The 26,658-nt window shown below is 43.5% G+C and overlaps 3 protein-coding genes and 1 long non-coding RNA gene across 4 annotated transcripts; 2 read left to right on the top strand and 2 right to left on the bottom strand.

Annotated features, from left to right (window-relative positions):
• The first annotated feature begins 2,190 nt into the window (after nt 1-2,190).
• LOC120104121 lies at nt 2,191-6,191 on the top strand. The gene is made up of 9 exons (XM_039114650.1): nt 2,191-2,249; nt 2,359-2,533; nt 2,584-2,826; nt 4,913-4,963; nt 5,071-5,148; nt 5,238-5,343; nt 5,449-5,594; nt 5,659-5,711; nt 5,793-6,191. Exons 1-8 carry the CDS (start codon nt 2,191-2,193, stop codon nt 5,671-5,673), a joined length of 873 nt encoding a protein of 290 aa, XP_038970578.1. The 3' UTR covers nt 5,674-5,711; nt 5,793-6,191.
• A 1,882-nt stretch (nt 6,192-8,073) lies between these two features.
• LOC103699271 lies at nt 8,074-9,690 on the bottom strand. Its single transcript, XR_602847.3, has 2 exons — nt 9,556-9,690; nt 8,074-8,764 (listed from the first exon to the last, which is right to left on the bottom strand). It is a non-coding gene; the product is annotated as an uncharacterized LOC103699271 (long non-coding RNA).
• A 605-nt stretch (nt 9,691-10,295) lies between these two features.
• On the bottom strand, nt 10,296-12,173 carry LOC103699272. The gene has a single exon (XM_008781310.3). It carries the CDS (start codon nt 12,171-12,173, stop codon nt 10,296-10,298), a length of 1,878 nt encoding a protein of 625 aa, XP_008779532.3.
• Nucleotides 12,174-15,045: 2,872 nt separating this feature from the next.
• Nucleotides 15,046-18,731, top strand: LOC120104120. Its single transcript, XM_039114649.1, has 3 exons — nt 15,046-16,475; nt 16,695-18,519; nt 18,624-18,731. The coding sequence occupies exons 1-3, from the start codon at nt 15,046-15,048 to the stop codon at nt 18,729-18,731; spliced, it is 3,363 nt and encodes a 1,120-aa protein (XP_038970577.1).
• Nucleotides 18,732-26,658: the final 7,927 nt, after the last annotated feature.

Genomic DNA, 26,658 nt, shown 5'->3' with positions numbered 1-26,658 from the left:
GCTATCAGAAATCCGTGCCGTTCCCGTAAAACTTCTCGGTATTTGAATATTTGCATAAATTTTGTTACGGATTGTATAGCTATTAAGATTTTGCAGGGAATCCCCCCATTTTTTTTTGATCGCTTGGTTTCTTTTCGTTGGAAATTTCCTATGGCAGATCTAGAGTAGAGTAAATTAAACCTTTTGAATTCCTTTATATGCAATACAATAAAATATGTGAACTTTTAGGACAGATTTTGACTTGATCCAATTTCATCCGCTTGTTAGAAGAGAGGTGGTGACAGAGAAATTGCATATCCTAAATGTCACAGAGCTCTGAGCTGGTATATTGCATATGCGAAAGGTTACAGAGCTTATGGATTTGCATTTTAGTTGCTTCGACTCACTTTGTTCTTAGAGATTTCTACAGCCAAGATGTTTTGTGGTACCATTTCAAAATTTATTCCCTTGCTCATCTTTGCCCTGGTAGTGTCGGACAGTATGGTAATTCTTATAAAAGTGACGTTTTGGAATTCAATTACTGCTTGTAATATCTTGAAAATAAGAAAAAAAATCTGTCTCCTCGATGATCTGTCAGAAATCATATTTCAGCATGGCTAGTTGGAGCAGGCATGGAGAAATTTATGATCAAATGGATGTTACCCTTGTTGGTGAAAATATTCACTAATTTTGTATTATCTCGCTGCACATCCTAGCACTTCACGCGGTCGCTCAATTTTTGTTAATGAGAAAAGAAAAAGAAATAAAAAGAAAAGGAATCAATCTGAAAAACAAGCTGATAGTTTTCGTAGTTGTCATCGATTATCTGGTGGTGGTGGATGGTTGGTTCATGCTTTTAAGGTGCCCTTATTAGTTGGCTGAGAACCTAATACAAGATGTGAATATTACTCCGGCTGAGTTAAATACTTCTGTAACTGTAATTACTAATGTTCCTCCAAAGAACCTTTTTATATGGCTATGAAGTAGGCTCTCATTTTTATGTTCACATTTTTTTTTCCAAATATTTTTACAAAGGTAATGGCTTGTACAGCAGGAAGGATCCCAACTGCACTTTGTTATGGACATTAGGGACTAAATCATTTCAGGAATCCAGAACTTTGAGAGAGTCCTTGATGGAGGTGTGTGAGATCACTTATTGCTAAATGGTCTTGATGTATTTGTATCTAAACTTGTTGGTACTAGAAAATTTGTATTTCTTGATTAAAACATGTGGTTTAGTTCTTTGTTGTTTCATGTAGATTTTAATATTAAGATTTGCTTTACAATTTTGGGAGACATGCCTTCAAAGCTTAGGGCGAGCTCCACATAATAGAAGAAGAGGAACATGAAGCTAGAAAAAGAAGCATTATATGTGAGGTAAATTGGGCGCATGGCACTATCTGAGCATTGAGATTTAATACAGGCGAATCCTGATAGGATAAATGCTCGTGAAATTAGAATTTTCTTCTGTATTAATGCTTCATTAATATCCTGGGAAAAAAAATCAGTAACGGAAGTAATATGAGAAACTTCGCGGGCTAGAGAAAGTAAGAAAGTTTTCGGAATTCAAAGATCTATCATGCAGATAAAAGCTGTTCTCTTGATAATAAAAGTTGTGTTTCCAGATACCCCAGTCCTCGCCCACCCACACAATATTGGTATTAGAGTCCATTATGCTCAGCAAGTAGACCTCCTCGCCCAGGAATTCTAGCAATAAGTACTCTTTTAGTCAGGACTTCAGTTTTATACACTACCAGAAAACACGCGTATAGTGACGGAAAATTAGTGACGGACCGTTATCAGTCACTATTTGTGACGGATTAGTGACCGACAGAAATTTGGTCACCGCGGTGTAAACTTAGTGACAGATTAGTGACAGACCGGTCATAGAATGCGCGGGTAGGATGGGCGCCAAAACTTAGTGACCATCATAGTGACGGGATATCTGTCAGCAAAATGATAACCGAAATTGCAACGAGACAGTGACAAATTCAGCCGTCACAAATATCGTAACCCAAGTGTTTATAAATTTTTTAAAAATTATTTTTGGCAATGACGGGTGTTTGACAAAAATTTCCGTCACCAAATTTAATTTTTAATTCTAAAAATATTAAAAATATTATTTTTGAGTAATTTTAAATTAAAAAAAAATAAAAGGAGGAAAATTCAAAATGAAACTAAGTGTGCTCGCCGTTCCGCCCAAATTCGGCCATGATCCATTTGCACCCCTACTACTACTTTCATGCAATGGGATTGGATTTTGGAAGAAGGTGTGGGATTTTTTTTTTTGTCCTCGTGAGTGGGGAGCTGGGAGACATCAAGTTCCGTCCAATCAGCTTTACAGATAAAAAATAGTTTCATATGAAATTTGGCTTGCAGACTGACTTACCCGGTCCCGATTTGGAGCCAATTCGAAGCACTTCCCTATCAGCCCGGTCAGTATAACACATTGGCGTCGCCCGATTGGAGGTTTAGGGATTTTGGCATCGCGGCTTCCCCTTTCTTCTCCCCTCTCCTCTCCTCCACCTCCGCCATCTCTCACTCTATATATTCTGTCATGTATATTACATGTTCGGGGGCTAGTTCTTGGCTAGGTCTATTTAGAGGTGTTTAGGTTTGAGTCCGGGTCTATCTAATCCCGAATCCGACCCAATCCGTTGGCCTTTTGCCCTTCTCCGGCCAAGGGAAGAAGCGATCTCAGAACCAAAGGGGGAATGGAGGGCGGCGGCCGCGGCCGCGGCCGCGGCGTCCGTGGACTCGAAGGACTTACAGCAGCAGAGCAAAGCCCTCGACAAGCTCACCGACCGCGTCGAAGACCGCCAGCTCGATTCCAGCCGCGTCCAGAGTGTTAGGAGACACAAATCCTTTTCCTTTTTTCTCTCTTTGTTATATCTTGTTATCTCTGTACAATTTTAAAAGATTAGAAATCTTCAAAGAAGGATTTTTTACGGCTTTGAATTCTGAATCGGGCATAAAGATCCTTTTTTTTATAACGCCTCTTGCTTGGTTGTGAAGTTTGGTTGCTAGGGATGAGTTCTCATGTTAGCGATGGGTTTTTGATGCGGATTTTCTTACGGAAAGATTTTCTTTATGTTATCTAGGGTTTTATTTCAAGAAAAATGTTTCTTTTATTCTATCACAGTTGTCCAAAGGGCAATTTTTATTATTTTTATTTGTGGGGTTGGGGGGGGGGGGGGGGGGGGGGGGGTGTTCTATTCTCTAGCTAGATTATAGTATTTCTGATATCCTTTTGCAGAAAATGAATTCTTTGATCGTATTCTCGGTTAGGTTGTTATCCATGCGTTTGTACCTAAAGATCATTGCCTCCTGTGTAGATGAACAGCGATCTTGGAGACACATAATCACCTGGGATTGTGTCACTTCCTAGGATTATTTTGGTTGGTGATAGTTGACCATATCTAGTCATGTTGGACCTTAACCTCAGAAGGTTACTAAAAGCTGACAATATCAGTATTTGTTATTCCTAGATACCCAAAATTTGAATCCACTTTCTAGAAACTAACTTGAGATGAACACATTTTCAGAGCCTACCAGAACTTGACTCTAAGCTTAGTTTTCATCTTGGTGGCATTCAAATCCTAGAAATTATTAAATAGGGAGACATGCTTGTTTGTAGGATCCAATCTTGTAGTACATGAATTACAGATGTAACTTAATTCAATTATGCTTACTGTTTTTCTATGTGTCAGAGTGTTCTTCTTTCTAACTAAAAGTTTATTTTAGTTCAGATAGTGAATATGGGTAACTTCACTCATTCTGTACTTTATGTATAAGTATTAATCAAAGCTTGACAAAATATGTTCAGGTTAACTTGCCTAAGTCAAACTATTTGCATTTTGATCTGATTTTGAGTTCCAAATTTTTGAATCATGGAAATTGTCTGTTTCTTTGATCATTTTTCGTGAAGAGTTTCAAGATAAAGTGCAAATATTACTGGCCAAATTGATACATCTGAAAATTCAAGGGTGGTGTTTGTGTTCATATTGACTAGATCTACTTTACTTGTTTTTTCCTCTCTTCTTGCAGGATGGATATTTCTCAGAGAAGGTTCATCCGATCTTTCTATGATGATGTTATCCGCCTTCAGGTCTTCTCTCTCAATGAATTCATGTTACAAATAGAATATTTCTAGCTTTTCTTCTGATCTATATTTGTTAGGTGGAAATCGTGTAAATTTTTATCTACAATATATCAACACTACATCCTTGCTCTTTCTTTATTCAGTGCATGTTTCTTTGTAAAATTTCAATGTCTTGTCTGTCATACCTTTTTAAAAGTGAAGATGACCCATAATGTGAACTCAGTGATTAATATTCTCCTAGATAGCATGTTTCAGATTCTAAATATATAGAATGGATCATGTGTACCTTTATTTACTGGAAATATGCTGGTCTGTAAGCTGTTCTGATATGCACAGAGACTTAATGATGTGGAGTCTGAAAATGACTCTTATGAAACCACGTGCTGTATTATTGTTGCATTTTTTTGGCTAGGCTATTTCTTTTGCTATGTTCATCGATTCTATTTAAATTTGACTATATGATGTAGCGGCTTATGCACCAGAATACCAATAACTTTAATATATTTGTCCATTCTTGTGTTTCTTGATCTTCTCTTAACATTCTTTTGAGTATGTAGAGACATATGATTATTCTAAGGGGTACTGGTTTCATGATCAAGCTGCATTTATATATATTCTTGTTTCAATCCTGTTTTATTAAATTTGAGCTCCATTCCTGATAGTGTTCTGTGCATAGTATCCTTTTTCTGGTCTACGGTTAACTTTCGTTCTACCTCTGAGATTTCATGCAGAACCACCACTAGTTTTAGTCACTGGCTTTAGAAGTTAAAGAATAGTTTTAATCTTCTTTTATTTGCATAAATGGAACCATCTTGACCAATTTGATTTCAGGATGTAGGAAAGAAATTTCAGGATTGCACCTCAAGGATGGAACCATCTCAGGCTGGTCTTCATTTTGCTTTTTGTTATCATCTACATTACCACCAGTTGATGAAAGCACCCTCTTATGCATTTTTTTTTTCAAATTTTGCCTCGAATTTTCTTTTCAGTGTTTCTTTGCACATGAGATTATTAAGAACATAGACACCCCACTCTTTATTCTCAACCCAGCATACGATGTTTGGCAGGTAATGCTTATCCATTATGCTTTCTTTTGTTTATCAATATGTGTAATTTCTCAAATATCATTTCACAATATGGTTTACAATGTATTCAGATACAACATATATTGGCTCCAGAATCATCTGATACTCAACAATCATGGCAAAGGTGCAAGCTGAACATTTACAATTGTGATTCCAACCAGATTGAATCTCTCCAAGGTCATAACTTGCAAAGTTTCATTTTGCATGATTTTTAACTTTCTATTTCTGTTGGCACTGATGATTAGTACAAAAAAATATCTCCCTTGCATTTTTTATTGGCAGGATTCAGGGTTGCCTTGCTTAATTCCTTGAGTGATTTTCAGCATAACAGGAATGGGGGCATGTTTATAGATTCTTGCTTCGTAAATTGTCAGACAATAAGCAATATCACATGGCACTCTCCAAATTCTCCAAAAATTAATAATAAGGTAGATATCGTTGCCTTATTTCATTACTTTGTCCACTTGGAAATGCTAATATAACTAATTTTAGACTTATAAATTATAATTGTGCAGACATGAGGAAGAGCAAAGGGAAAGCAACAGGTCCACTGATTGTTCTTTACTTTGATTGGATTTGTTGACATTTATATTGTGAAATAACTATAACTTTTTATTGTTGTGCAGCTATGGCCAAGAAAAAAGGAAAACCAAGAGGTAATGGAAAAGCAGCTTTAATACTGGCTGCTACTCAAGTTCCTCCTCAACCTCCTAGGTTGCCTGAGCGTGTCGAGGAATGTCATGATGATGATGATTACAATCCTGATGGGGACATGAATGAAGAGGTGGATACAAATGGAGAAATAAATGATGAAGAAATGAATGGTGCAGTGCAAAATCATGAAGAAATGGCAAGAGGAGGTTCTTCAAAAGATGAGAGAAGAGATTGGCTTTGGACCAAGGCATGCAGATCAGGGGAGTAATGGTGATTCTGGTTCTGCTGATCATGCTTCATTATGATTGCTTTTGCCTTAGATGATAGGTCTTTGCATTCCTAGGAAGAATGAAATCTCTGTTGATCTCTATGATATATTTTTAGACTTTGATTTTGATGGATTTAGGACATGTTGATGCCTATTTTGAATGATATTTTAAATGACTTTTGCGTAATGTTGAATGCCTTTGCTATTAATGATATTATTATTATTATTATTATTATGAGCCAATCAATGTACCAAATATACCAGGTTATTACATTGTGATTAGTGACCAAATTTTTGTTACTAAATTGTTTACCAAGTATTGTGACGAGCAATCATAAACTTAGTGACAGGATTTTGGTTAATAAAAATAGATTTTGCTCAGAGCGTTTGTAACAAATTAGTGACGGTAACCTTGTCTTGAGGGTCAGTGACGGGATTAATGACAAATATAGTGACAAAATGTGTGACCATGTTTGTGACGACTAAATCTGTCACTGAAGGTTGTGACAGATCAGTGACCAAACTTGTGACCGCATTCTGTGACAAAATCAGTGACCAAGTTACCTTCGTCACTAACGCCGCAACTGGATAGTGACGGAAAATACGTAATTTCTTAAATATTAAATTCTTGAATTTGTAACGGCTTAGTGACGGCGGTTCTGTCACAGAGGTTAGTGACGGGAATCGCCGTCGTCACTCAGAATTTAGTGACGCGTGTTTTTATAACCAATTCAGTGACGAGAGCTCCGGTCACAAATTCCGTATTAGTAACCGGAAACATGGTATAGTGACGGAAATCTCCGTCACTATACGCGTGTTTTCTGGTAGTGATAGCCTGTTGCTTCACAAGAATATAAGAGCCCAAGGAACATGCGATAAATCTAGCAGACCCTTCAAAAAAGTTTTTTTTTACTATGTAACAATTATAATGAATTGTTAAGAAGCTTTCGTGCACCTTGTAACAGTCTTGTAGAATTCAACTGGAATATGGTCAGACTGATGCTTATCATGCACACGGAGTATAAAAATTGGTGTTGCCAGTGTAGATAGAGGTCTCATACCTGACATTACTTCTCACAGCAGTGACAGGGGTCCAATAAGTATTTGCTGTCCATTCTTAATTTTTTGTTTGCTAAATACGCATTAGTCATCCAATGTACTCACTTAAGCTGAATCTGTCATTTTGCCAAAATGTGACGAAAAACATGTGATAAAGATGAATTGATATACGATTGAATTACCAGATTCCTGGTAAAATCATCATGGAAAATTATTTTTTGCTTGACCCGGATAAATCAGGTTACTTGGAAACTTTCAATCATGGAGTGAAATAGAGAATAGAAATTCTGGGGGTTTCTTGACAAATAATGTAGGTTACAGATAAAATCCATCAACAGACCAAGGCTAAATGTGTGTTCTGGATGTTGACATACACATTGGACCTGCAGGGATTTTTCTGGTTAACATAGCTGATGATTTAATCTATAGTTAACGTCTTTCCTCAAGAAATATATTATCTCTTTTGATATGGCTGGATGTACTCAAGTTAGAGCTATATGAACTATCGTTATCCCAAAGAGATGTGCCATAATGAGTAGCAGGCTAGAATAACCTCATTATGTCTGTTTTTAAGGTTCTGAATTAACAGTCTCTCCCCTGAGTGCAATCGATTGCTACCGACAATAAAGGGGACACATAAACTGTTGCTGTCAGAACAATGCTCTTACTGACATTATAGGTCTGTTTGGTATTAAGAACCCTCTGTTGAAAACAACAGTTCTGTCTTTAGCAAAAAAAAAAACAACAGTTCTGTTTACCTTTAGTTTAGTTTGGCAAAGTATCTCATCCTGTTATTTTTTAATCATCTGTAACAGTTAATTCATTTGTTTTGCTCTCGCACCTGGCAGTGCTATAAGTTGATTGAGCCTGATGGAAACATGACATGGGATAATGCACTCAAGGAACAATATAGATAAGAAATAAAGTGAGGAACAATATAGAACTCGCTTTAATAAACAATTTGACCGGTCTTACAGATAAGAAATATGTGCAAAAGTCAATGGTGTTGATTCTATCGAAACACTGCCACCAATAGAAAAAATGGAAATGAATTTTGTTTTGCTATCACTGATTAAGTTGGCAATTGAACCAACTCAATGTAAAAGGAATCATCTAGTCATTAACTTTTACATGAAAGATTTTGTCAAAACTAATAATTCCAAGAGTTAGGATAGCCAGGTCATAGTATGGGACCATGATACACCATAAAATGATGTGAAAAAGAATGACCGTAACACAGCATCCGAAGATAATAATAATAATTTTTTTTGGATCTAAATGCGAGGAAGTCAAAAAGGACTGCTCAACACCCCTAAACTAAGGCAGGAGGCTCACGGCATTAGTTCCATAGATACATATTTCTTCCTCCAGCTGGAAACCATGAACATACCAATGTAAATTGGAATTGGATTTGACGCATGGATCCATACAGACCAAACCCACAACGATGACCGTGAGACAGCGCATCCGTAGATAATAATACTAAATATTTTTTGGATCTAAATACGAGGAAGTCAAAAAGGACTGCTCAACACCCTTAAACTAAGGAAGGAGGCCCATAGCATTAGTTCAATGGATACATATTCCTTCCTCCAGCTGGACACCATGAACATACCACTGTAAATTGGAATTGGATATGACGCATGGATGTATACAGACCAAACCAAAATGATGATGATAATGATTTCAACAGGGATGATAATGTTTTATCCATATCTAAATTCAAATAATTGCAATAAAAATATAGTAGCAAACAAAATTAATCAAAAAAAGAAGGATAAAAGCAGAGCCGTGGGAACTGATTCCAGGCACGATTACAACCTAAAAGAGAAAAGAATATTTTGACCAGGGCTATCAAATCCAAACCCCCCACTGAACTATACAAAACCATGATGAAGATTCCTAAAAAATGGTGCTCACATAAATACACATATACGTATTTAAGAAAGAAATCTTCGAGCAAAAATCAAAAATCCAAAGTTTAAGCTCGATTTTTTCCCATTATAATCTAGATAATAGTGAAATCAGAACATGCAACCATCACAAAAAAAGAAACGAAATATTATTTAAAAAATCCAATTCTGGCGGATCAAACCAACCCTACGAAAAGAACCACATCAAATCCATCATCCAGATTCCTCAAAACCTTAATAGGCCTTCAGTAAATACAATCGAATAAAAACCAGAAAAGAAAATCACACAAAAAAACTCATCAAAACAAACCAACCATCCAGATCCAAATAAATCGGACAAATCCATCGAGAACAAAACCCTAAAATCCTCGAATCAAAGAAACGCATTAAAAGCGCCGAGATTTATCGATATAGCGATCTAAATCCCACAAAGATGAGAGATAAAAAAACACAGGGATCCGGAAGTGGGGTCGATAGGAGCGGATTAGGAGTTACCAGCTTCTTGGATTCATTGCCTTTTTGGAGCTTCCGGTTCCACTCATCGACGGTGTGGCAAGCGATCACCGATCCCTCTTCCGCCATCGCTCTATCTCTTTATCTCGATCGCTCCCTCTCCCTCTTCTCCTTCGGTGTCTCGTAACAAAGGATCGACGCCCGGGCCTTTAAAGGCGGTACCTCCTACTAAATTACGTAAACGCCCCTACTTGTTTCTGTATTGCCCGTCGACCGTATTATCTCGTCCACTTGTTAAGATTCGACCGAGTCAGTTGCGCTTTTTATAAATTGGTCAAATTTCAAATCTGAACTCACAACATCAATTTTTAAATATGTCCGCCCTGGAAACGCAGGGGCACCTCTACTTACCTTTGTGGTGGGTCCCATTATGAGTATTTTTTTTTATAATGATTATTAATAGAGCGATGAGCAGGTATACTACACGACAGCATCACGAACGGTACAGGGCCGATGATGATTTAAAGGTTATTGTTTAGGTGGATGTGCCAAGATGCGCGATGTTGATAAATATGTGCGTAGAGTTGTTCTCGCGATAATTGAGAGGATACCATAAGCATGATGTAATTATAAAAAATGATAATGACGCTCATGAAAGGATCGACTCAAGCTCTAAAAACTGTTTATTTTATTTTTATTTTTATTTTGCTAAAGCACATAGCTTATGCATCCCCAGCATGGATACATTCTAGAAGGCCAAAAGACAATACGTCACTAGTGCGCTAGGCAACTCCGTTTCCTCGACCTACAGCGTTGTCGTCCCTATTTGCCGCCGCCACCTCAGAGGAAATAGGCTTGTCCTCCTCCCCCACTGTCCCTGCGACACTAACAGTCCCCATGGCCGCCCCATTCTCCGCCTCGGCTGCCGCCGCCCGATATCTCGCATATATATCGCCTTTGTAGAAATTTCTCGTCCTCCATACCAATATCAGTGAAACAAGAGCTCCGAGCACGGTCGCTGCCGTGATAATAATGAAAGAAAGTTTGTAACACTCGACTCCTATGCAAGTCAAGTCCTTGCCATTAGCCCTCAGTAGTCCATTGCTCTGCTTGGCCGTCTCCCTGTCGTACAAATGCCCGGCGATCCTCACGTTCAGTATATACGATCCGATTGGGCTCGCCACGCCGCCAAAGTTGTACAGAGTGGAGTAGTACTTGAGACCGAAGATCTCAGAGATTATAGCGAAGAGTAATGTCCACTGAGCTCCGAAGCAGAAGCCGACGATCACCGATGCGACGTAAAGAGATTGTGACACGCCGAAGGCGATGAGGAGGTGGCCACCGCAGGAGAGGAGGAGGACGAGAGTGAGCGCGAGAGGCCGGGGAAATTTATACTTGGCAAGAACGATCTCGGGGACGAACCCGGCGGTGACCCTGCCGGCATAATTCCATATGCTTATGAGAGAGACGAAGGTGCTGATGTTCCGTTTTGAGTAGCCCAACGACTGCCCAATCTGGCCCATGTTGTCGATTGCCGTCAAGGTGCCGCCGACTCCGCAAATGGTGGCCAGGAAGAGGACTACCATGTCGATGCTGACGAGCGCTTGGAGGATGGAGTAGTCCTCGCCGCGCTCCGGAGGCTTGAGGGTGTCGATGAGACGAGATAGGGCTGACTTCTTCTTAGGAGACGTAGTGGCAGTGGTAAGCGTCGTCGGAATGATGGGCGGGGTGGTGGCTGGGACTTGTTTCGGATCCGGCGGCTGCAATTCAGTAATCGCCGGCTGTTCGACGGTTAAAGAGAGAGGCGGAGGGTTTTCGAGGGCTTGCTTCTTTTGCCTTAAGATCTTGAGCTCTTCTTTGATGACAACTGCGAGAGGGAGGAAGAGGAGGAGGAGGACGATGGCAGCGGCGATGACGTACTCGGAGCGAGAGAAGGAGACTAGCCGTTCGACAACGATGAGGACCATGAGGAGGGTGGCGAGGGCGATGGAGATGTAAAGGAAGCAATAGAAGGGCTTGGAGGTTTTGTAGGGCACGCTTGCCGCCTCCATGATCCGGATGGTGTGGACGAAGACGATGGAGATGGCGGCGGGGAGCCACGCCATGTGGAGGACGAGGGACTTGGAGTCGTCGCCGTAGATGGCGAAGTAGAGCTGGTTGAAGATGGCGCCGCTGAGGCCGACGAAGCCCTTGAGGAGGCCGAGCACGACCCCGCGGCTCTCCGGGAAGTTCTTGACGCTGGTGACGAGCGAGCTGGTGTTGACGAAGGACTGCGAATTGGCCCCGATACATATGTACAGGTACATCTGCCAGACGGCGGGGCGGGCGATTCGGCCTGTGATGGCGAGGTAGATCATGAGGTAGCTGAAGAGGTTCATGCCGGCGCCGATGGAGAGGACGACCCAGGGAGGGGCGACCCCGTTGATGAGGCCGGACAAGATGCCGACGTTGGCTCCGAGGTCCTTGAAGAAGGACAGGGTGTTGAGGGTCGATTGGTCGTATCCCAAGGACGTCTTGAGGTCACTGGAGTAGATGCCGAATATGTAGGTGGCGCCGGAGGCCGCCATGATCAGGAACGACGCAAAGAACATGAACCATCGGCTCCGAGCCACCTGCACCGCCAACCTGAATGCGTCGCCATTTCCTCCAGCGAACACCATTTTTTATTTTTCTTTCTTTTTTTTCTCCAAACAAAAGCCAACTCCAAATAGCTAGGACAAGATTGAATGAGTGTCTATCGATCACTTTGCACACACAATAGGAGTCTCCAGTTATCGAGTTCTAGCTAGGTTGGGGAAGGGAAGGGGAGGGATAGGCGATATTTATCGTGCATGGAGTGGCAGGATGACGGGGCGCGGAACCCACTGGGAAAACTCAGAGGCAGGAGCGAGTGAAATATTTGGAGAGATTGCTCCGCAATCCTGGAGCGCCTGTGAGGCATTTCGTCGAACGGGTGAAGGGCAAGGAGCCTATGCAAGCTTGGTGGGGGGGGGGGGGGGGGGGGGGGGGGGGGGGGGGGGGGGGGGGGGGGTGAGCCCCCCCTAGTGCGGCAAAGGGTCCATCGTGGGCGGAGGTGACTAGGGGCTCGACAAGGCCGGCGATGTGGACCAACGATCGGATCTCCGAGGAAGAGTTGGGAGTACTGCAGTGGACGTTCACGGAGGTCTTCGAGGTACCGACAGAGTTGCTGGAGAAGACGAGGAGTGCCTGGCGAAGCACGACGGTATTCATGTGGAGCATTGGAAGGAAGGTACCGGTCGAATGGGTGGCGAGAGAGGTGCGACGGAGGGGAAATATGTCCTATGAGGTCGAGTGTTTCACTATGTCGGATGGTGTTCTTGCTGTCCGGTTTGCTTATAAGGAGGATCGGGATGCCGCCCTAGTGTGTGGTCCATGGTTGGTGGCTGGACAACTATTTGTTATGGAGAGATGGAGGCCAAATTACATTACCGGATCCTCAAAGGTGGGGAGACTGGTGGTGTGGCTGCGACTCCCCCGCTTACCCCTGGATTATTGGGAGAAGGAGATCATACTCCGACTGGCGGCGAAGGCAGGGAGACCCCTGGCTCTGGACGGTGCCACGGATCAGGGGAAGAAGCGGGGCTTCGCAAGGGTGAAAATCGAGCTGGATACCAATGCTCCCCTCAAGCCAGGTATGTTTGTCAATGGGGTCATGGAGGGGTGCGAGGGGAAATTCTGGCAGGCATTCGTGTATGAAAACCTGCCAGAATATTGCTTCAGATGTGGGCGTGTGGGCCATGGAAGGGCCAACTGTGCTTCAAACCCTGTTGCGGCGGGTGAGGTAGAGATAGGAGGAGACCACGGAGAAGGTAGCGTTGGAGAAGGTGGGAAATCCTTAATGATTACTAATCCGGGGGGGGGAACAAGGTCGGAGAAGGAAGAGCCCTTGCTGTATGGCCCATGGCTGGCTACACACCGCCTCGGGCAAGTGGGGGCCTCCAACAACCGGAAGGGGAAGAAGATTGTGGTTCCGACTAGCTCCGGTTTGGCACAGGGTTCCCCTGTTTCGGCTCCGAACCCATCCGGAAATGGGGTGAGCTTGCCTTTCTCCACATCGGACCTGGAGGGGTGGCAAATTCCATCCAAAGTGGCACGACGGAGGTCGCTGGAGAAGGCGTCGGCGGGCGTCATGGTGGGCGGAGGCAAGGATTCGAAATGCCTCCCAGTGAGCGGGCGGACCGTTGGGACGATGGTCTCTCTCACGGGTCGATCGGGGAAGGCCCTAGCAGAGGCCCAGTCGGAGGCGCCCACTGGGCAGGGCCCGATAGCGGGCCCGACGAAGGTGCCGAATGGGCCGGGCCCAAGGGCTACCAAGGAAGGGGAGCCCAACGGATCAAGCCTTAGCCCGCTCATTCCCAGGGCCTGCTCGACCCAGCTCTTGGAGGGGTCCTCTTCTTCGTCCAAGTCTATGATCTCAGAGGCTTTGGGCCCGACAACCTCCCGTCCGGTGCGCAGGCTGGAAGGGGATCGCCGGCGAAGCCGAAGCTCGCCTCCTCCCTTAGCGGCAAGTGCCCGTCGGACCGGAGTTCTGGGGAGTCGGCAGCCGTGGACCCCCAAAAAGCCTTGGAGGGGCGTCTCTCTGGTTGTGCCGGCGACAGCTGGTTGGCGGAAGTGGACAACGACGAGGCAGGATTTTGGCGGGTTAGATGAGATAATGGTTGGACGTGGGAGGTTGTCGGGAGAAGATGAAGGGGATCATGAGCAAGGAACGAGGGAGCGCACCGACAGCGGCGTCGTGTGTCCGGTGGGCAAGGTGTGCCGGCTAGCACGCTCAAACAGTACCGGTGCTGATGGAGGATCTGGGGAGGCTGGTGCGGGAGATGAAGGCTTGATCCGGCGTCCACTTTGCAGCTCTTCTTCAATGGCCATGATGATCAACCAACAATCATCAAAGGCCTCTGACCCTGTAGCGTGCCATTTGGCACAGAAAACAGGAAAAGGGGTTCTGTCTGTGGAGGGCGATGCACAGAGAGGAGATCTTGGTCGTGTTGAAGGAGAGGAAACTAATGGAGGGCAGCATGGGATAGCAGAGGGCTGTGAGAAGGGTCCTGTAGCCCTGGCGTGCCATTTGGCACAGGTGAACAGTGAAGGGAGGCATCTCCAATTGTTGCTTCAAATGATGGATTCTGTAAAGGGGGTTAATCCTATTGTTGTGGTTAATGAAGGGGAGAGGAGCTTGGAGGGAGCTCAGGGTAACGGCTCCAGGAGTGCGGGTCGTGCCGTCTCATCTAGTGTACCATGAAGGTGATTCTATGGAATTGCCGTGGAGCGGGGAAGCCTTCCTTTGCCCCGGCTTTTCGCAGGTTGGTGCATCAACATAATCCGGACATTTGTGTTTTATTAGAGACTCGATTATCAGGGAGTAGCCTATAGAAGGCGCAGAGGGCGGTGCCGCGGTCCTGGGGATTCTATGCGGTAGAATCACGAGGCTTATCGGGAGGTATTATAGTTACTTGGGCTCAGAGCAAATGTAGAGTGGATGTCTTCAATGTATGTACGCAAGAGGTGATTATGGTAATCTCGGAAGGTAGCGGCAACCCATGGGTCCTTGCAGCAGTGTATGCTAGTACAGAATTTAGGGAGCGGAGAGTTTTGTGGGAGGAGGCCTCTCACCTGATCGGTCAGGGTCACCCGTTGTTAATGGCAGGTGACTTTAACTGTATTGTCGGCTCTCATGAGAAGATGGGGGGGAAACCCTTCACTTACAAAAGGAAAATTAAAGAGTTTCAGGAATTTCTTGACTCTAATGGATTGGTTGATCTGGGCTTCTCGGGCCCGCAGTTCACTTGGTGCAATAATCAGCAGGGATGGGCTCGTGTATGGGAGAGACTAGACAGAGCTTGTGCCACTGCTGGGTGGGTTCAGTGCTTTCCAGAGCATCATGTCAGACATCTGCCGAGGATAGCGTCGGACCATTATCCATTACTGGTGAGTACTGAGGCACTTATTCCTATCTGTTCCCCTTTTAGATTTGAGAAGTTCTGGCTGTGTTATCCGCGATCATGGGAGATGGTTAGGGAGGCGTGGAGTGTACCAGTTAGGGGAGATGCTATGTACCGGATGTCCCGAAGGTTGGAACTGACGAGAAGACGGTTGAGGAGGTGGAACCGTGAGGAGGTGGGGAACATCTTCAGGGGGATTGAGGATACAGAGGAGGCCATCACCAGACTGCAGACCCAGGAGGTCCAGAGTGGAGGTTTATCGGAGGAGGAGATGGGAGAGCTTAGATCACACTTGGCACTACATGATTCTCTTCTTAGACAGCAGGAGATACTTTGGAGACAGAAGTCCAGGGTACAGTGGATTGTGGAGGGGGACCGAAATACTAGATTCTTCCATCAGGCGACATTGATCAGAAGACATCAGAACAGGATTAGAGTCATCAGAGGCGAGGATGGACAGTTATCGGAGGATCCGGATATGATTCCGAGGATTTTGGAGAGTTTTTTCAGGGCCAGGTGGACTGAGGAGGCAGGGGGTGTGAGCCCGGTGGATATTCGGTTGCCTAGTGTAGGGGTGACGGAGGAGGAGACTGCAGCACTGATCAGGCCGGTTTCGGAGAGGGAGATTAGGGAGACAGTCTGGTCCCTTGAGGGGGACAAGGCTCCAGGGCCGGACGGTTTTCCTCCGTTGTTCTTTCGGAGGTATTGGACAATTGTGGGACAGGATGTGATAGCAGCCATACCGCAGTTCTTCAGTACAGCTACATTGTCTACTGATTGGCAGAGGACGTTCATCACACTAATACCGAAGCGGCAGGATGCTACTGAGCCGAGCCACTTCCGCCCGATTAGCCTGTGCACGACTTTGTACAAGGCCACAACGAAAATACTTGCCGTTAGGTTGAGGGATATTCTTCCGAGGTTGATTAGTCCAGAGCAGGGGGCGTTTGTGGGAGGGCGGAGTATCACAGACAACGTGCTTATTGCCCAGGAGTTTATGTTTGACCTTCGTAGGGCCCCGAGGAGGAGGAGCTTGATGGGGATCAAGCTTGATATGGAGAGGGCCTACGACAGGATGAGATGGGATTTTGTACAGCAGTCTTTGCAGGGGTTTGGGTTTCCCGAGAGGTGGATCAGCTGGGTTATGGGCTGTGTTCGGGGCTCCTCTTTTGCCATTTTGGTAAATGGTACGCCATCCCGTTTCTTTGAGTCTTCCAGAGGGTTGCGCCAGGGATGCCCCCTCTCCCCCCTGCTCTTCATCATCTGCGCCGATGCGCTCTCGAGAGCTCTCAGACAGGCTGTATCCCTGCATGAGTTAGAGGTTTACAGGCCAGTGGAGGGGGCTACACCGATTTCTCACATGCTCTTCGCAGATGATTGTTTATTGCTAGCCCGGTCGAATCGGCAGGCCGCAGGTGTCATCAGTAGGATTCTCCAGGACTATTGTGCTGTGTCGGGTCAATGTATTAATTTCTCTAAGTCAGCTATATGTTTCAGCCCGAAGACTACTTTGGCAGTGAAGAATTCTATTCTGGAAATTTTGGGGGTGGGTGAGCAGGAGGGCACATTGAGATACTTGGGGATTCCACTCTCAGGTCGGCGGCTACGTAGCAGGGATTGTTCCTCTCTGGAGCTCAGTATCAGACATAGACTGGAGGGATGGCAGATGCACACATTATCGATGATGGGGAGGATCACCTTGGTTCGGTCAGTTCTCTCTTTGATTCCCACATTATCGATGATGGGGAGGATCACCTTGGTTCGGTCAGTTCTCTCTTTGATTCCCACATTATCGATGATGGGGAGGATCATGGTTCGGTCAGTTCTCTCTTTGATTCCCACTTACTTTCTCTCCAACTCTTTCATTCCAGTGGTGGTCCTGAGGACTCTTGAGCAGCTCTTTAGGAACTTCATCTGGGGGAGGAGTCGTGGCAGAGGCGGTATTTACTTATTAGCATGGGAGGTTGTGTGTCAGCCGACTAGATTGGGGGGTTTGGGGTTGCAGTCTTTGGTGGTGAGACGGGAGGCTCTAGCGGCACGTCACGTAGCCAGATTCATGCTAGAGCCCGATAGTATGTGGTCCTCGCTGATGAGGGCCAAGTATGGTCTATTGCTGCCTGGGACACGAGCTGGCAGTCACCATTCACCGGTCTGGAGGGAGATGTGTGCCAGAGCCATGTTGGTGCTTCCGGAGATCAGATGGGCCATTGGGGAAGGGCGATCTATTAATGTTTTGGAGGACTGCTGGGTGACTGAGTTGCCGATCAGTTGTTTGCCGACCATGGTGGATTCGGCGAGGTTGAGTGGATACAGAGTTTGTGACTTGCTGGACCTTGTTGGGGGTCAGTGGAGGGCTGGGCTGATTCGGGAGGTTCTTGGGGAGCAGTTGGCAGAGTTGGTTTTGGCTCTTTCGGTACCAGCCCGGGAGGAGCCTGACAGGCTAGTATGGATGCCATCAGGCCAGACGCGGGTACGAGCTAGGGATCTTCATGTTTTGTGCAGTAGGGAGCCAGCCCGACAGATTGAGGGAGGATGGATCTGGAGGATGCGGGTTCACCCACGAGTGGCGCTTTTCATCTGGAAGGTGGCATGGGGGTGCCTACCGACCAGAAGCATGCTAGCTCGGCGAGGAGTACGGGTTACCCAGTTTTGTCAGGTGTGCATGGAGATTGAGGAGACCATCGATCATGCCCCTCTGCAGTGTCCTAGGGCGAGGGAGATTTGGAGTAGTTCACCTGCACCCTTACCCCAGGTGATGGAGTCGACACAGGATTTGATCCATCTGCTGAGAGTTTCTATGCGGAGCCCCAGATTTTGGGAGGAGGGGATCCTCAGGGCATACCTGGCCTATCATATTTGGTTGGACAGGAATGCCGGCATATTTGAGGGTAGGAGGTTGTCGCCGAGGATGGTGGCGGATAGAGCTGTAGCGCAGGCTAGGGAGGCTACTGCAGTTACCACGTTGTTCTCTACTGAGATGGCCAGGGACATCTGGGGCACTCTCTCCGCTGTTGTAGCGCGCAAGTTCGCCTATGTTTCTTGGGTACCCCCACCCCTTGGTCATCTCAAAGTGAACTTCGATGGTAGTATGTCGATGGATGGTGCATCTGGTGGTGTTGGATTCGTGATCAGAGATTCTTCTGGTAGGCTGGTAGCAGCCGGGGGTCGGCGCACGCCGGGGATTACTGTTGTAGGAGCAGAGCTTCGGGCTGCATGGGAGGGGTTGTTATATACGAGGAGGTCCCTCAGAGCTGAGGGTGTATCTCGAGGGAGACTCTGCGGTGGTGATTGACTGGATCCGAGGCGTGGACAGGTATGGTGATGGCCATCCTCTCATCAGAGACTCTCGCAGGCTGGTTCAGGAGATGGGTGGTCTGCAGGCAGCACATGTGTTTCGGGTGGCGAACAGAGCAGCAGACTGGGTCGCCTCTTTCGTCGCCCAGCACTCCGGAGATTTTCTATGGACATCTATAGGAGATATTCCTTCTCCTTTGTACTCTTTGCTTTCTCGTGATTTGGCAGGATGTACTCAAGTTAGAGCTATATAAATTGCCGCATTTACCAAAAAAAAAAAAGACATGGGAGGCATTGACTAGGGCGCTTGCATTGGCTGGCTTCCCGGCTGGGCCTCCGGAAAAGCGCGTAACCGTCTGAGCGTCTGAGTTTGGACATCAATTTCCTCGACCTAAAATGATAATTTTTTTCTAATGAAGCTATCGTCCCTCAAGTTTAAAAACAGTTTCACGTTACACCTTGTTTGTTTCTATCACCCATTGTCCTTAGAGGTTTGACTTCGTTACTGAGGACAGCAAAATGTGCCCATCATCTAATCCATAGATATTAATGTTTACGTTCGTGAAGATTCCCTGTAAATGTTTTTTAACTCAAAAAAGTGCTTTACAATTGCCATGCAATTGTTTCGATTTTGCAAATGCACAAAATATCTCATTTCCTCCCTTTTTATTTTGAAAAGTAAATACCACCTTGTTTGGGAAGTAAATAATTTCATTGGCCCTGTCAACTTGTAATCTATGATAAACTGTTTCAACACCGCACCACCGATGATTAGAATAGTAGTTTTTGTACACCGTTGCCATTGGTGGTTAACAATAGTAGTTTTTAACACTTTATGCGACCTATGCCATTGGATTATATGGCCATAGCCTATTGATATTGGGATGCCGACATTGTTCCAAGATCCTTGAAGGAGGACAGGGTGTTGAGGGTCGATTGGTCATAATATCCCAAGGACATCTTGAGGTCGCTGGAGTAGATGCCGAATATGTAGGTGGCGTCGGAGACCGCCACAATCAGGAATGACGCAAAGAACATGAACCATATGCTCCAAACCACCTGCACCTCCAATCTGAATTCGTCGCCATTTTCCCCCGGCGGACACTATTTCTTTTTTTTCTTTTTCTTTTTCCTCCTAACAAAAAGCCAACTCCAAATAGCTATAGGACAAGATTGAATGAGTGTCTACCGTTCCCTTTGCACGCACAATAGGGGTCTACAGTTGTAAGTTTTATAAAACTAATAGTGCATGGAGAGGGGAAGTGAGTTATAATTTGCCGTTTTGAAAAAAAAAAAAAAAAAAAAAAGAGGGGAAGTGAGAAGGTATACAAGGCGAGCTTAGGGGTCTACAGTTGTGAGTTTTATAAAACTAATAGTGCATGGAGAGGGGAAGTGAGTTATAATTTGCCGTTGACCACAAAAAAAAAAGAAAAAAGAGGGGAAGTGAGAAGGTATCCAAGGCGAGCTTTGGAGTCCACATGGGGATGTGGAGCGTGCATTGACTGGGCTTCTAGAAGGGATCGGAGGAAGCGGGTAAGATATCCCCGAGAGACTATAATGATTAGGGATTATAAAAATCTGCATAGGAAGAATGGGATACGGACGTTTGGTTGATAAGGTATATGTATTTAGATTTTATTGATCCAACAATTTAGAGTTCAGTTATGCTATGCCCCACATACGAGTTTAACCTTACATTGTACCTCGACACGGAAGCGTGCGATTGAATTTTCGGTGGCCGGGGTCGGCCATTCACGAGGTGTGCACTGCAGCGAATTCATTCGTGGAGCTGTACTCGTGTGCTCCGGTAGAATTACGTCGGCAAAAGTGGGCCAAATTTGCTAGCGAAAGCAACAATTATAGCGCCACCAAGGTAGTAGCCTGGTGGTAAGGGGGCGATAATTCCGCCCAAGTTGCCCGGGTTCGAAACGCGCGGGCGTCGATTAAATTAGGGGACCGGATGCCCCACGCTCGGCTGGCTTGTTGGCGGTTATGCTTTCCTTCCACTTGTACCAAGGTGGCGCTGGGGTGACGTACCCACACGTGAGGCGGTGAACCCAGTGGGGTGAGCCCACGGGTCGGGGAAGGCACGCGAAACCTGCGACCTGTATCGAACATTCCCTAGTGGAAGGGGGGCCTAGTAATGGGGCTGCTACGTGGGTGGGCTGGTCCCTCCCCCTCCCCTCCTATTTTTTACCAAAAAAAAAAAAAAAGCAACAATTATAGCCTTATAAGCCCCATTTGGAAAAAATTTTGGAGGGCCAAAAGTAATTTTAGATTAAAAAAAAAAAAAAAAAGGATGTTTGGTAAAATTTTCGAAGAGCTGTTTTAGCTTTTTCAAAAATCTAAACAGCTTTTTTGGAGCTTCTTCCGAAAAAATACTTTCAAAAATTGTCGGAAAGCTGTTTTGAGTTATAATATTTTTTTCTTTTCAAACCAAAATACTCATAATAAAATATAATAACTATACAAATTGTTCCTTTATATTATACCATAGTTATCGAGAGGATGAAAATTTAATTTATGCTAATAATTATAATATTTTATTCCTTTATTATTGTATTATACTATGAATATAATATTTACATTATATTCATAATACATTGATATGTTGTGTTAAATAATTTAATATTATATTAAATCATTATGCTACAGTATACAGTATTTATATTACTATATTATAATAATATTATATTACATTACATTAATATTATGCTATATCATATATTTATGTATTAATACATATTATATTTTATTATGCTATGTTGTATAATATTATATAATGTTCTTTATGGTCATTTTATTATACCAAAAGTACTTTCTCAGTTTGTTTACCAAACACATATTAAAGTTTCACAGCACTTTAGAAATGTAGTTACCAAACAGCAAACAGTTTTTATAAAAGCTCTACTTTCAAAAGTTCTACTTCTAAAAGTTCTACAGCCAATAGTTCCTCCAAATGGGGCGTAAGTCGTTCTTGCGATCTTTTAGGCTCGGCCTAAAAGGTTTTGGGTTGTATAATCCAACTGAATAGGATTCTGATATATTAATGAAAATCAAATTATATAACTTAAAATGGAAGTTTCTTCTTCATGTGGAATATGTGCACGTATCAATTATGTTCAGAAGAAGTGCTCGACTTGATCTAGGTTTGGACATGAAGATTTTCTAGACATAATCACGATATAGATTGAGAAGAACCTTTTAGCGGTCATTTCTATTAAACTTATAGTAGTTGGAACAAATTAATGGATGCTTTAATTTATCCCACATATTTGAGAATATAAGAATCTACTATTAGCTTGTTCGAGGAACACGGTTGCAAGAAAGATTCACCTTCTTTCATGCTCATGCACTGTTCGATCACCCACCACACAGATCCGAAAGTAAGAGTGTCAATTTCACCCGACCCGACCCGATCTAAAAGGTGCAAGTTTTAAAGTACATATATTATGTAAAAATTATAATAGACGGTTATTTTTGTATGTTTTGTTTGTAAACCTTCAATTAATTGGATTTGGGTATGAACTATTTTTTATTAGAATATATTGTAGTTATTAATGTACACCGGGATTCTTTCCATCTGAATCAAAAACTAGATCGAAAGAGAATAAGCTATAAACTTTTTCTATTCATATAGTAGCTATAATTTCATTAATTACAGGTATAAGCTTATAGTTATGTGATCAAATAGGTTGTCTACTCGACCCAACTGGCTCCATCTACTTCATAAGTTTAAGCATATGGTAGCACCACCACAACCACCATCAGCCATGGTTTTTTTTTTTTCTTCTCAAATTCTCAGCACCAAAAAAACCACATCAAAGCCGTCCATTCCATGGGTCCCACTGCTGCCCCCATTTCAAACTGTTAGCTGGAGGAATCAAACCAACAATTTTCTTAGGTCAATCATGGGCATCGCCTGTTATTATCTTATTTACCTGCGGACAATTAAAATATTGTTGCCGCTAAATAGGGATGACCTGTTCGAGATTATTCCCCTGGCTTTTCACACGGGGAGAGGGACGGTGCGAGACGCACTAGTCTTCTGTGGCAGGGTTATGAATCTTTGTTATAATTTTCTCGACCAGCGTGCCCGCAAACGGCGCTCTTTCTCTCTCCTCTCTGTCCTTTCAGTTTTTACTATCAAGCCCCCCTGACAGCCGGGTATGAAGCCTTTTTATAATTTTCCTCTCTCTCTCTCTCACACACACACACACACCCTCATCCTCATCCTCATCCTCATCCTCAGCTCTTGCACCCTTATCCATCTCTCTCTCTCTCTCTCTCTCTCTCTCTCTGATTCATTCGACTCATCTCTCTCTCCACCGTCTCCCCCACCCCGTCTCCTCCTCTATAATATTCCTCATCCTAATATTTGTATAGACGTATATATGGTATTCTGAATTTGTAAGTTTTTTGGCCAGCACTCACTCGTAGGGGCTTCCCTTTCTCTCTCGCTCCCACCTTTCTCCCTTCTCTCTTTCCAGTTGTCGAAAAAAAGTGGAAGTTTTGGGGATATGCCAAGTTGCTGGATGCTGATAGATGCGTGCATAGAGTTGTTGTAAGCGATAATCGAGAGGGTACTTTAATTATATATTAATATAAGTAAAATTATATAACTTAAAATGGAAGTTTCCCCTGGTTCGCACGAGCTTTTTATACGCGACATGTGTGCACGTATGCATCATGCTCAGCTCAACTTACCCTGGGTTTGGACTACATGAAGATCTTTGGATATGCTTACGATATGGAGTGAAGTAATTCTTTCAGGGCCTTGTCACACAAAAACCTTTTGAACGTAGTTATTTCTATGGAGTTTTCGTTACCCACTTGCTCAAGGAACGTGGTTCTATCCTTCACGTGAAAGAAAGATGTATTTACTGGATGGCATCGTAAGTGGCTAGTTATTTTAGAACATCTTGTGGATTAGAGAAGCGGAGCTGTTTAAAGTATTTCGAAATTTATTATTTTCTGATTTTATTAAATATATCTGTATTAGAATTGTATGAATCATCCGTGCATGGTCCAACGGCGATGGGTGCGAAGGATCCAACTACGATCCCATGCTGGCACCTTACTTGGCCAGGATTTTTCATGGATCCAGCAAAAGTCGTGTTCCACTTCTCTCACTGGTCACGGTCAACAACATGTTTCATTGCAACGTTAGATTGGGTGTCCAAGATCGGGTGTCCATGTCGGTGCATGAAGCTCACGTGTTTTTCTAATATGAATGGATATATTTTCCCTATAACATATACTATAAATAGTTTCCATCCCGAGGAGATTACAAATCATTTGTCTAGTATTCCCACTTTCAATTGTGGAAAGCTGATAAATTGTTCATTTTTTACATCACAATTTTTTTTTTCCATCACAATCTGAAATTAATAGATAAATCATGTAGTGTTCTTAGAATTATGGCAGCATTTAATTTGTCGCAATGCTGGAACTAAAAGAAAGTAGGATGTGCTTTCTTACCAACTAGGAGACATGTACATAATTGAATCTTAAAAGCTCATTTAGGGCAACAGACCCATAGGAAAATAAAAGATTCATATAGGAAATATAAATAATATTTGCATACCTCATTGAACATTAATGATGGATCTGTGCAAGGTCTCTAGGTTGAATTTGAATCTCCAAGACAAATTAGAAATTAGAGATTTATACAAGAACGCCGAACAATTGGCATCTAACATATTCGACAAAATATTATCATAGTTTGAACTTTAGAAACCTTTAGCAAATTAAAGATTCAAACACGATCTTTTGTCAACATAAATATAGCAAAATAGTGGTCGTGCCGCCACACATCTCACTGAATATGAAATGAGTAAAACTGCATCACGACTAGTAATAGGGAACGATGATAATATCCTTGAATTTTTGGAATCCATATGTAGAACTCAAACTTGAAGATCTATATGTCACGCCCCCGGCCCGAGATCGCGAGCCGGAGGTCCGAGCCAACCGCCGCACACTTGTAGGAAACACTCCCCACGAGCATGCAAGGCATCTAAATTAAACATCTCAATTATATAACTAAAATAATTCAGCTGAAATAAATGCAATCTTATTCCATTTACTGACACAAATTATAAAGTCTCACAGCTCTCAAAACGCAGCGGAACAATAAAGATAGAACATTAATTTAAATAAAGCCTAATCTAGGATAACTTGTGCTTCAGTTCTTCTAGTCGCTCTCCCATTTTAAATCTCCGATAGGTTAGTTCTCGGAATCTGTAAAACAACAAGAAATTGTATAATGAGCTAGACAGCCCAATAAGTAATAAACACCTTAACTAGTCAATTCATATAATAACATAAAATATAAATACAAATTACGATGACTCAACATAATAACAATATCAATTCCTTTTCAAGCACAAATTTATTAAAATTCATATCTTTCAAATATCCATATACATAATTATAAATCTGATTCGAAACAAATTACATTCATCTCATCATCCTTTAGCTACGACCACACTTATACCCTGTGGCTAGGCCAGAAATAGAACCGCACTTATATCCTGCGGAGTGGGCCAGAATACCGCACTTATATCCTGCGGAGTGGGCCAGAATACCACACTTATACCCTGTGGTGGGGCCAGAATTGCCAATGCATAACCCCCTATTGGCAGGGTCCAGAACATAGCCAGGCTGAGAGTTCTAAATTTGATGCACATCAAAATTCTTTTGTAACATAGTGGATATATCATAATCCGATCTAAATATGCATATACGATGCAAAAACAGTAATATAACAATAGTACGAAAAATATTATTCCAATTCACATATCCATTTTTTCATTCAAAGCATCATCTCGTAAAATTCATAAATCACATATAAATTCATTAACAATTTATTCGATGCAAAAATAATATTATATAAATGAAGAGTCTAGAGAAGGCAGTTCATTACTTACATTGAACGCGATCCACAGTAAATCCAATTAATCTCACAAATTTTTCGCAGAACCTAATATCCAAAAATCATATTTTTCTTTTAAAATTCATCACAATATATATTTATAAAACTTAAATTTTAACATTCTCCCAGGGCCGACCCTGCAGAAGTGTCTAGCGCCCTGGGTTCGGGTTCGGTTTCGGGTTCATACCCGTAAACCACCCTCTCCCTTTATTTATTTATTTATTTTTTTCTTTTCTTTTTCTTGCTTTTTTTTCTTTTATTTTCTTTTTCTTTTCTTTTTCTTTTCTTTTCTTTCCTTCCCTTCCCTTTTCTTTTTCTTTTCTCCTTCTTCTCCCGAAGCTTCCTCTGACTTCTTTTCCTCCTTCCCCCCTTTCTTTCTTCTTTCTTTTTCTTTCTCCTCCTCCTCTTCTCCCGACTTCTTCTCCTTCCCCCCCTTTCTCTCTTCTTCTTTCTTCTCCCATGAAGGGAGGTTGGCGAGCTCGGGAGACGTCCGCTGGCTCTCTCCTTCTTCCCATGGAGGAGAAAGAGAGCTCAAGAGAGGAAGAGCCCGCGGCGGGGACCCGCAGCATCGGCGGTGCTCGCGGCCGCACACGGGTAAGTCTCCTCTTCCCTCTCTTCTTCTTTCTTTCTTTCTTTCTTTCTTTTTCAAATGGTTTAACAGAGAAATGAAATTAGGAACCTTACCTCTGCCTCGGCGAAGATCCGGCGGCTTCCTCCCTCTTCGGCGGCTCTTTCCTCTCCGGCGGTAATGGAACCACCCGGATCAAAGAAGACCGGCTTCAATGGCTCCCTCCCTCTCTCTCTCTCCCCCCCTCTTGGGCGGCTGCACGAGGAAGAAGAGAGGACTCGGGTGGCCTCAAAGAGAAGGAGAAGAAGCCCTAAAAACAGGGCTTCCTCCTTCTTCAGGATGGATCCTTCCATCCCGGTGCCTCACGTGCCACGCACGTGAGG

This window comes from Phoenix dactylifera, chromosome 16 (genome assembly GCF_009389715.1).
Source record: "Phoenix dactylifera cultivar Barhee BC4 chromosome 16, palm_55x_up_171113_PBpolish2nd_filt_p, whole genome shotgun sequence".
NCBI classification, from domain to species: domain Eukaryota; kingdom Viridiplantae; phylum Streptophyta; class Magnoliopsida; order Arecales; family Arecaceae; genus Phoenix; species Phoenix dactylifera.
The sequence above is the reverse complement of the archived record's forward strand: the minus strand, read 5'-3'. Positions and strand labels throughout refer to the sequence as shown.

Excerpts from the sequence above, each read along its gene's own strand:
- LOC120104121 (XM_039114650.1), top strand. The coding sequence starts at position 2,191 with ATGATCCATTTGCACCCCTACTACTACTTTCATGCAATGGGATTGGAT. Across the intron at positions 4,964-5,070 it reads CAAGGATGGAACCATCTCAG|TGTTTCTTTGCACATGAGAT; the intron begins GCTGGTCTTCAT and ends TTTTCTTTTCAG. Across the intron at positions 5,344-5,448 it reads CCAGATTGAATCTCTCCAAG|GATTCAGGGTTGCCTTGCTT; the intron begins GTCATAACTTGC and ends TTTTATTGGCAG.
- LOC103699272 (XM_008781310.3), bottom strand. The coding sequence starts at position 12,173 with ATGGTGTTCGCTGGAGGAAATGGCGACGCATTCAGGTTGGCGGTGCAG.
- LOC120104120 (XM_039114649.1), top strand. The coding sequence starts at position 15,046 with ATGGTAATCTCGGAAGGTAGCGGCAACCCATGGGTCCTTGCAGCAGTG. Across the intron at positions 16,476-16,694 it reads CTTATTGCCCAGGAGTTTAT|AGGGTTGCGCCAGGGATGCC; the intron begins GTTTGACCTTCG and ends TGAGTCTTCCAG. Across the intron at positions 18,520-18,623 it reads AGTTCGCCTATGTTTCTTGG|GCTGGTAGCAGCCGGGGGTC; the intron begins GTACCCCCACCC and ends TTCTTCTGGTAG.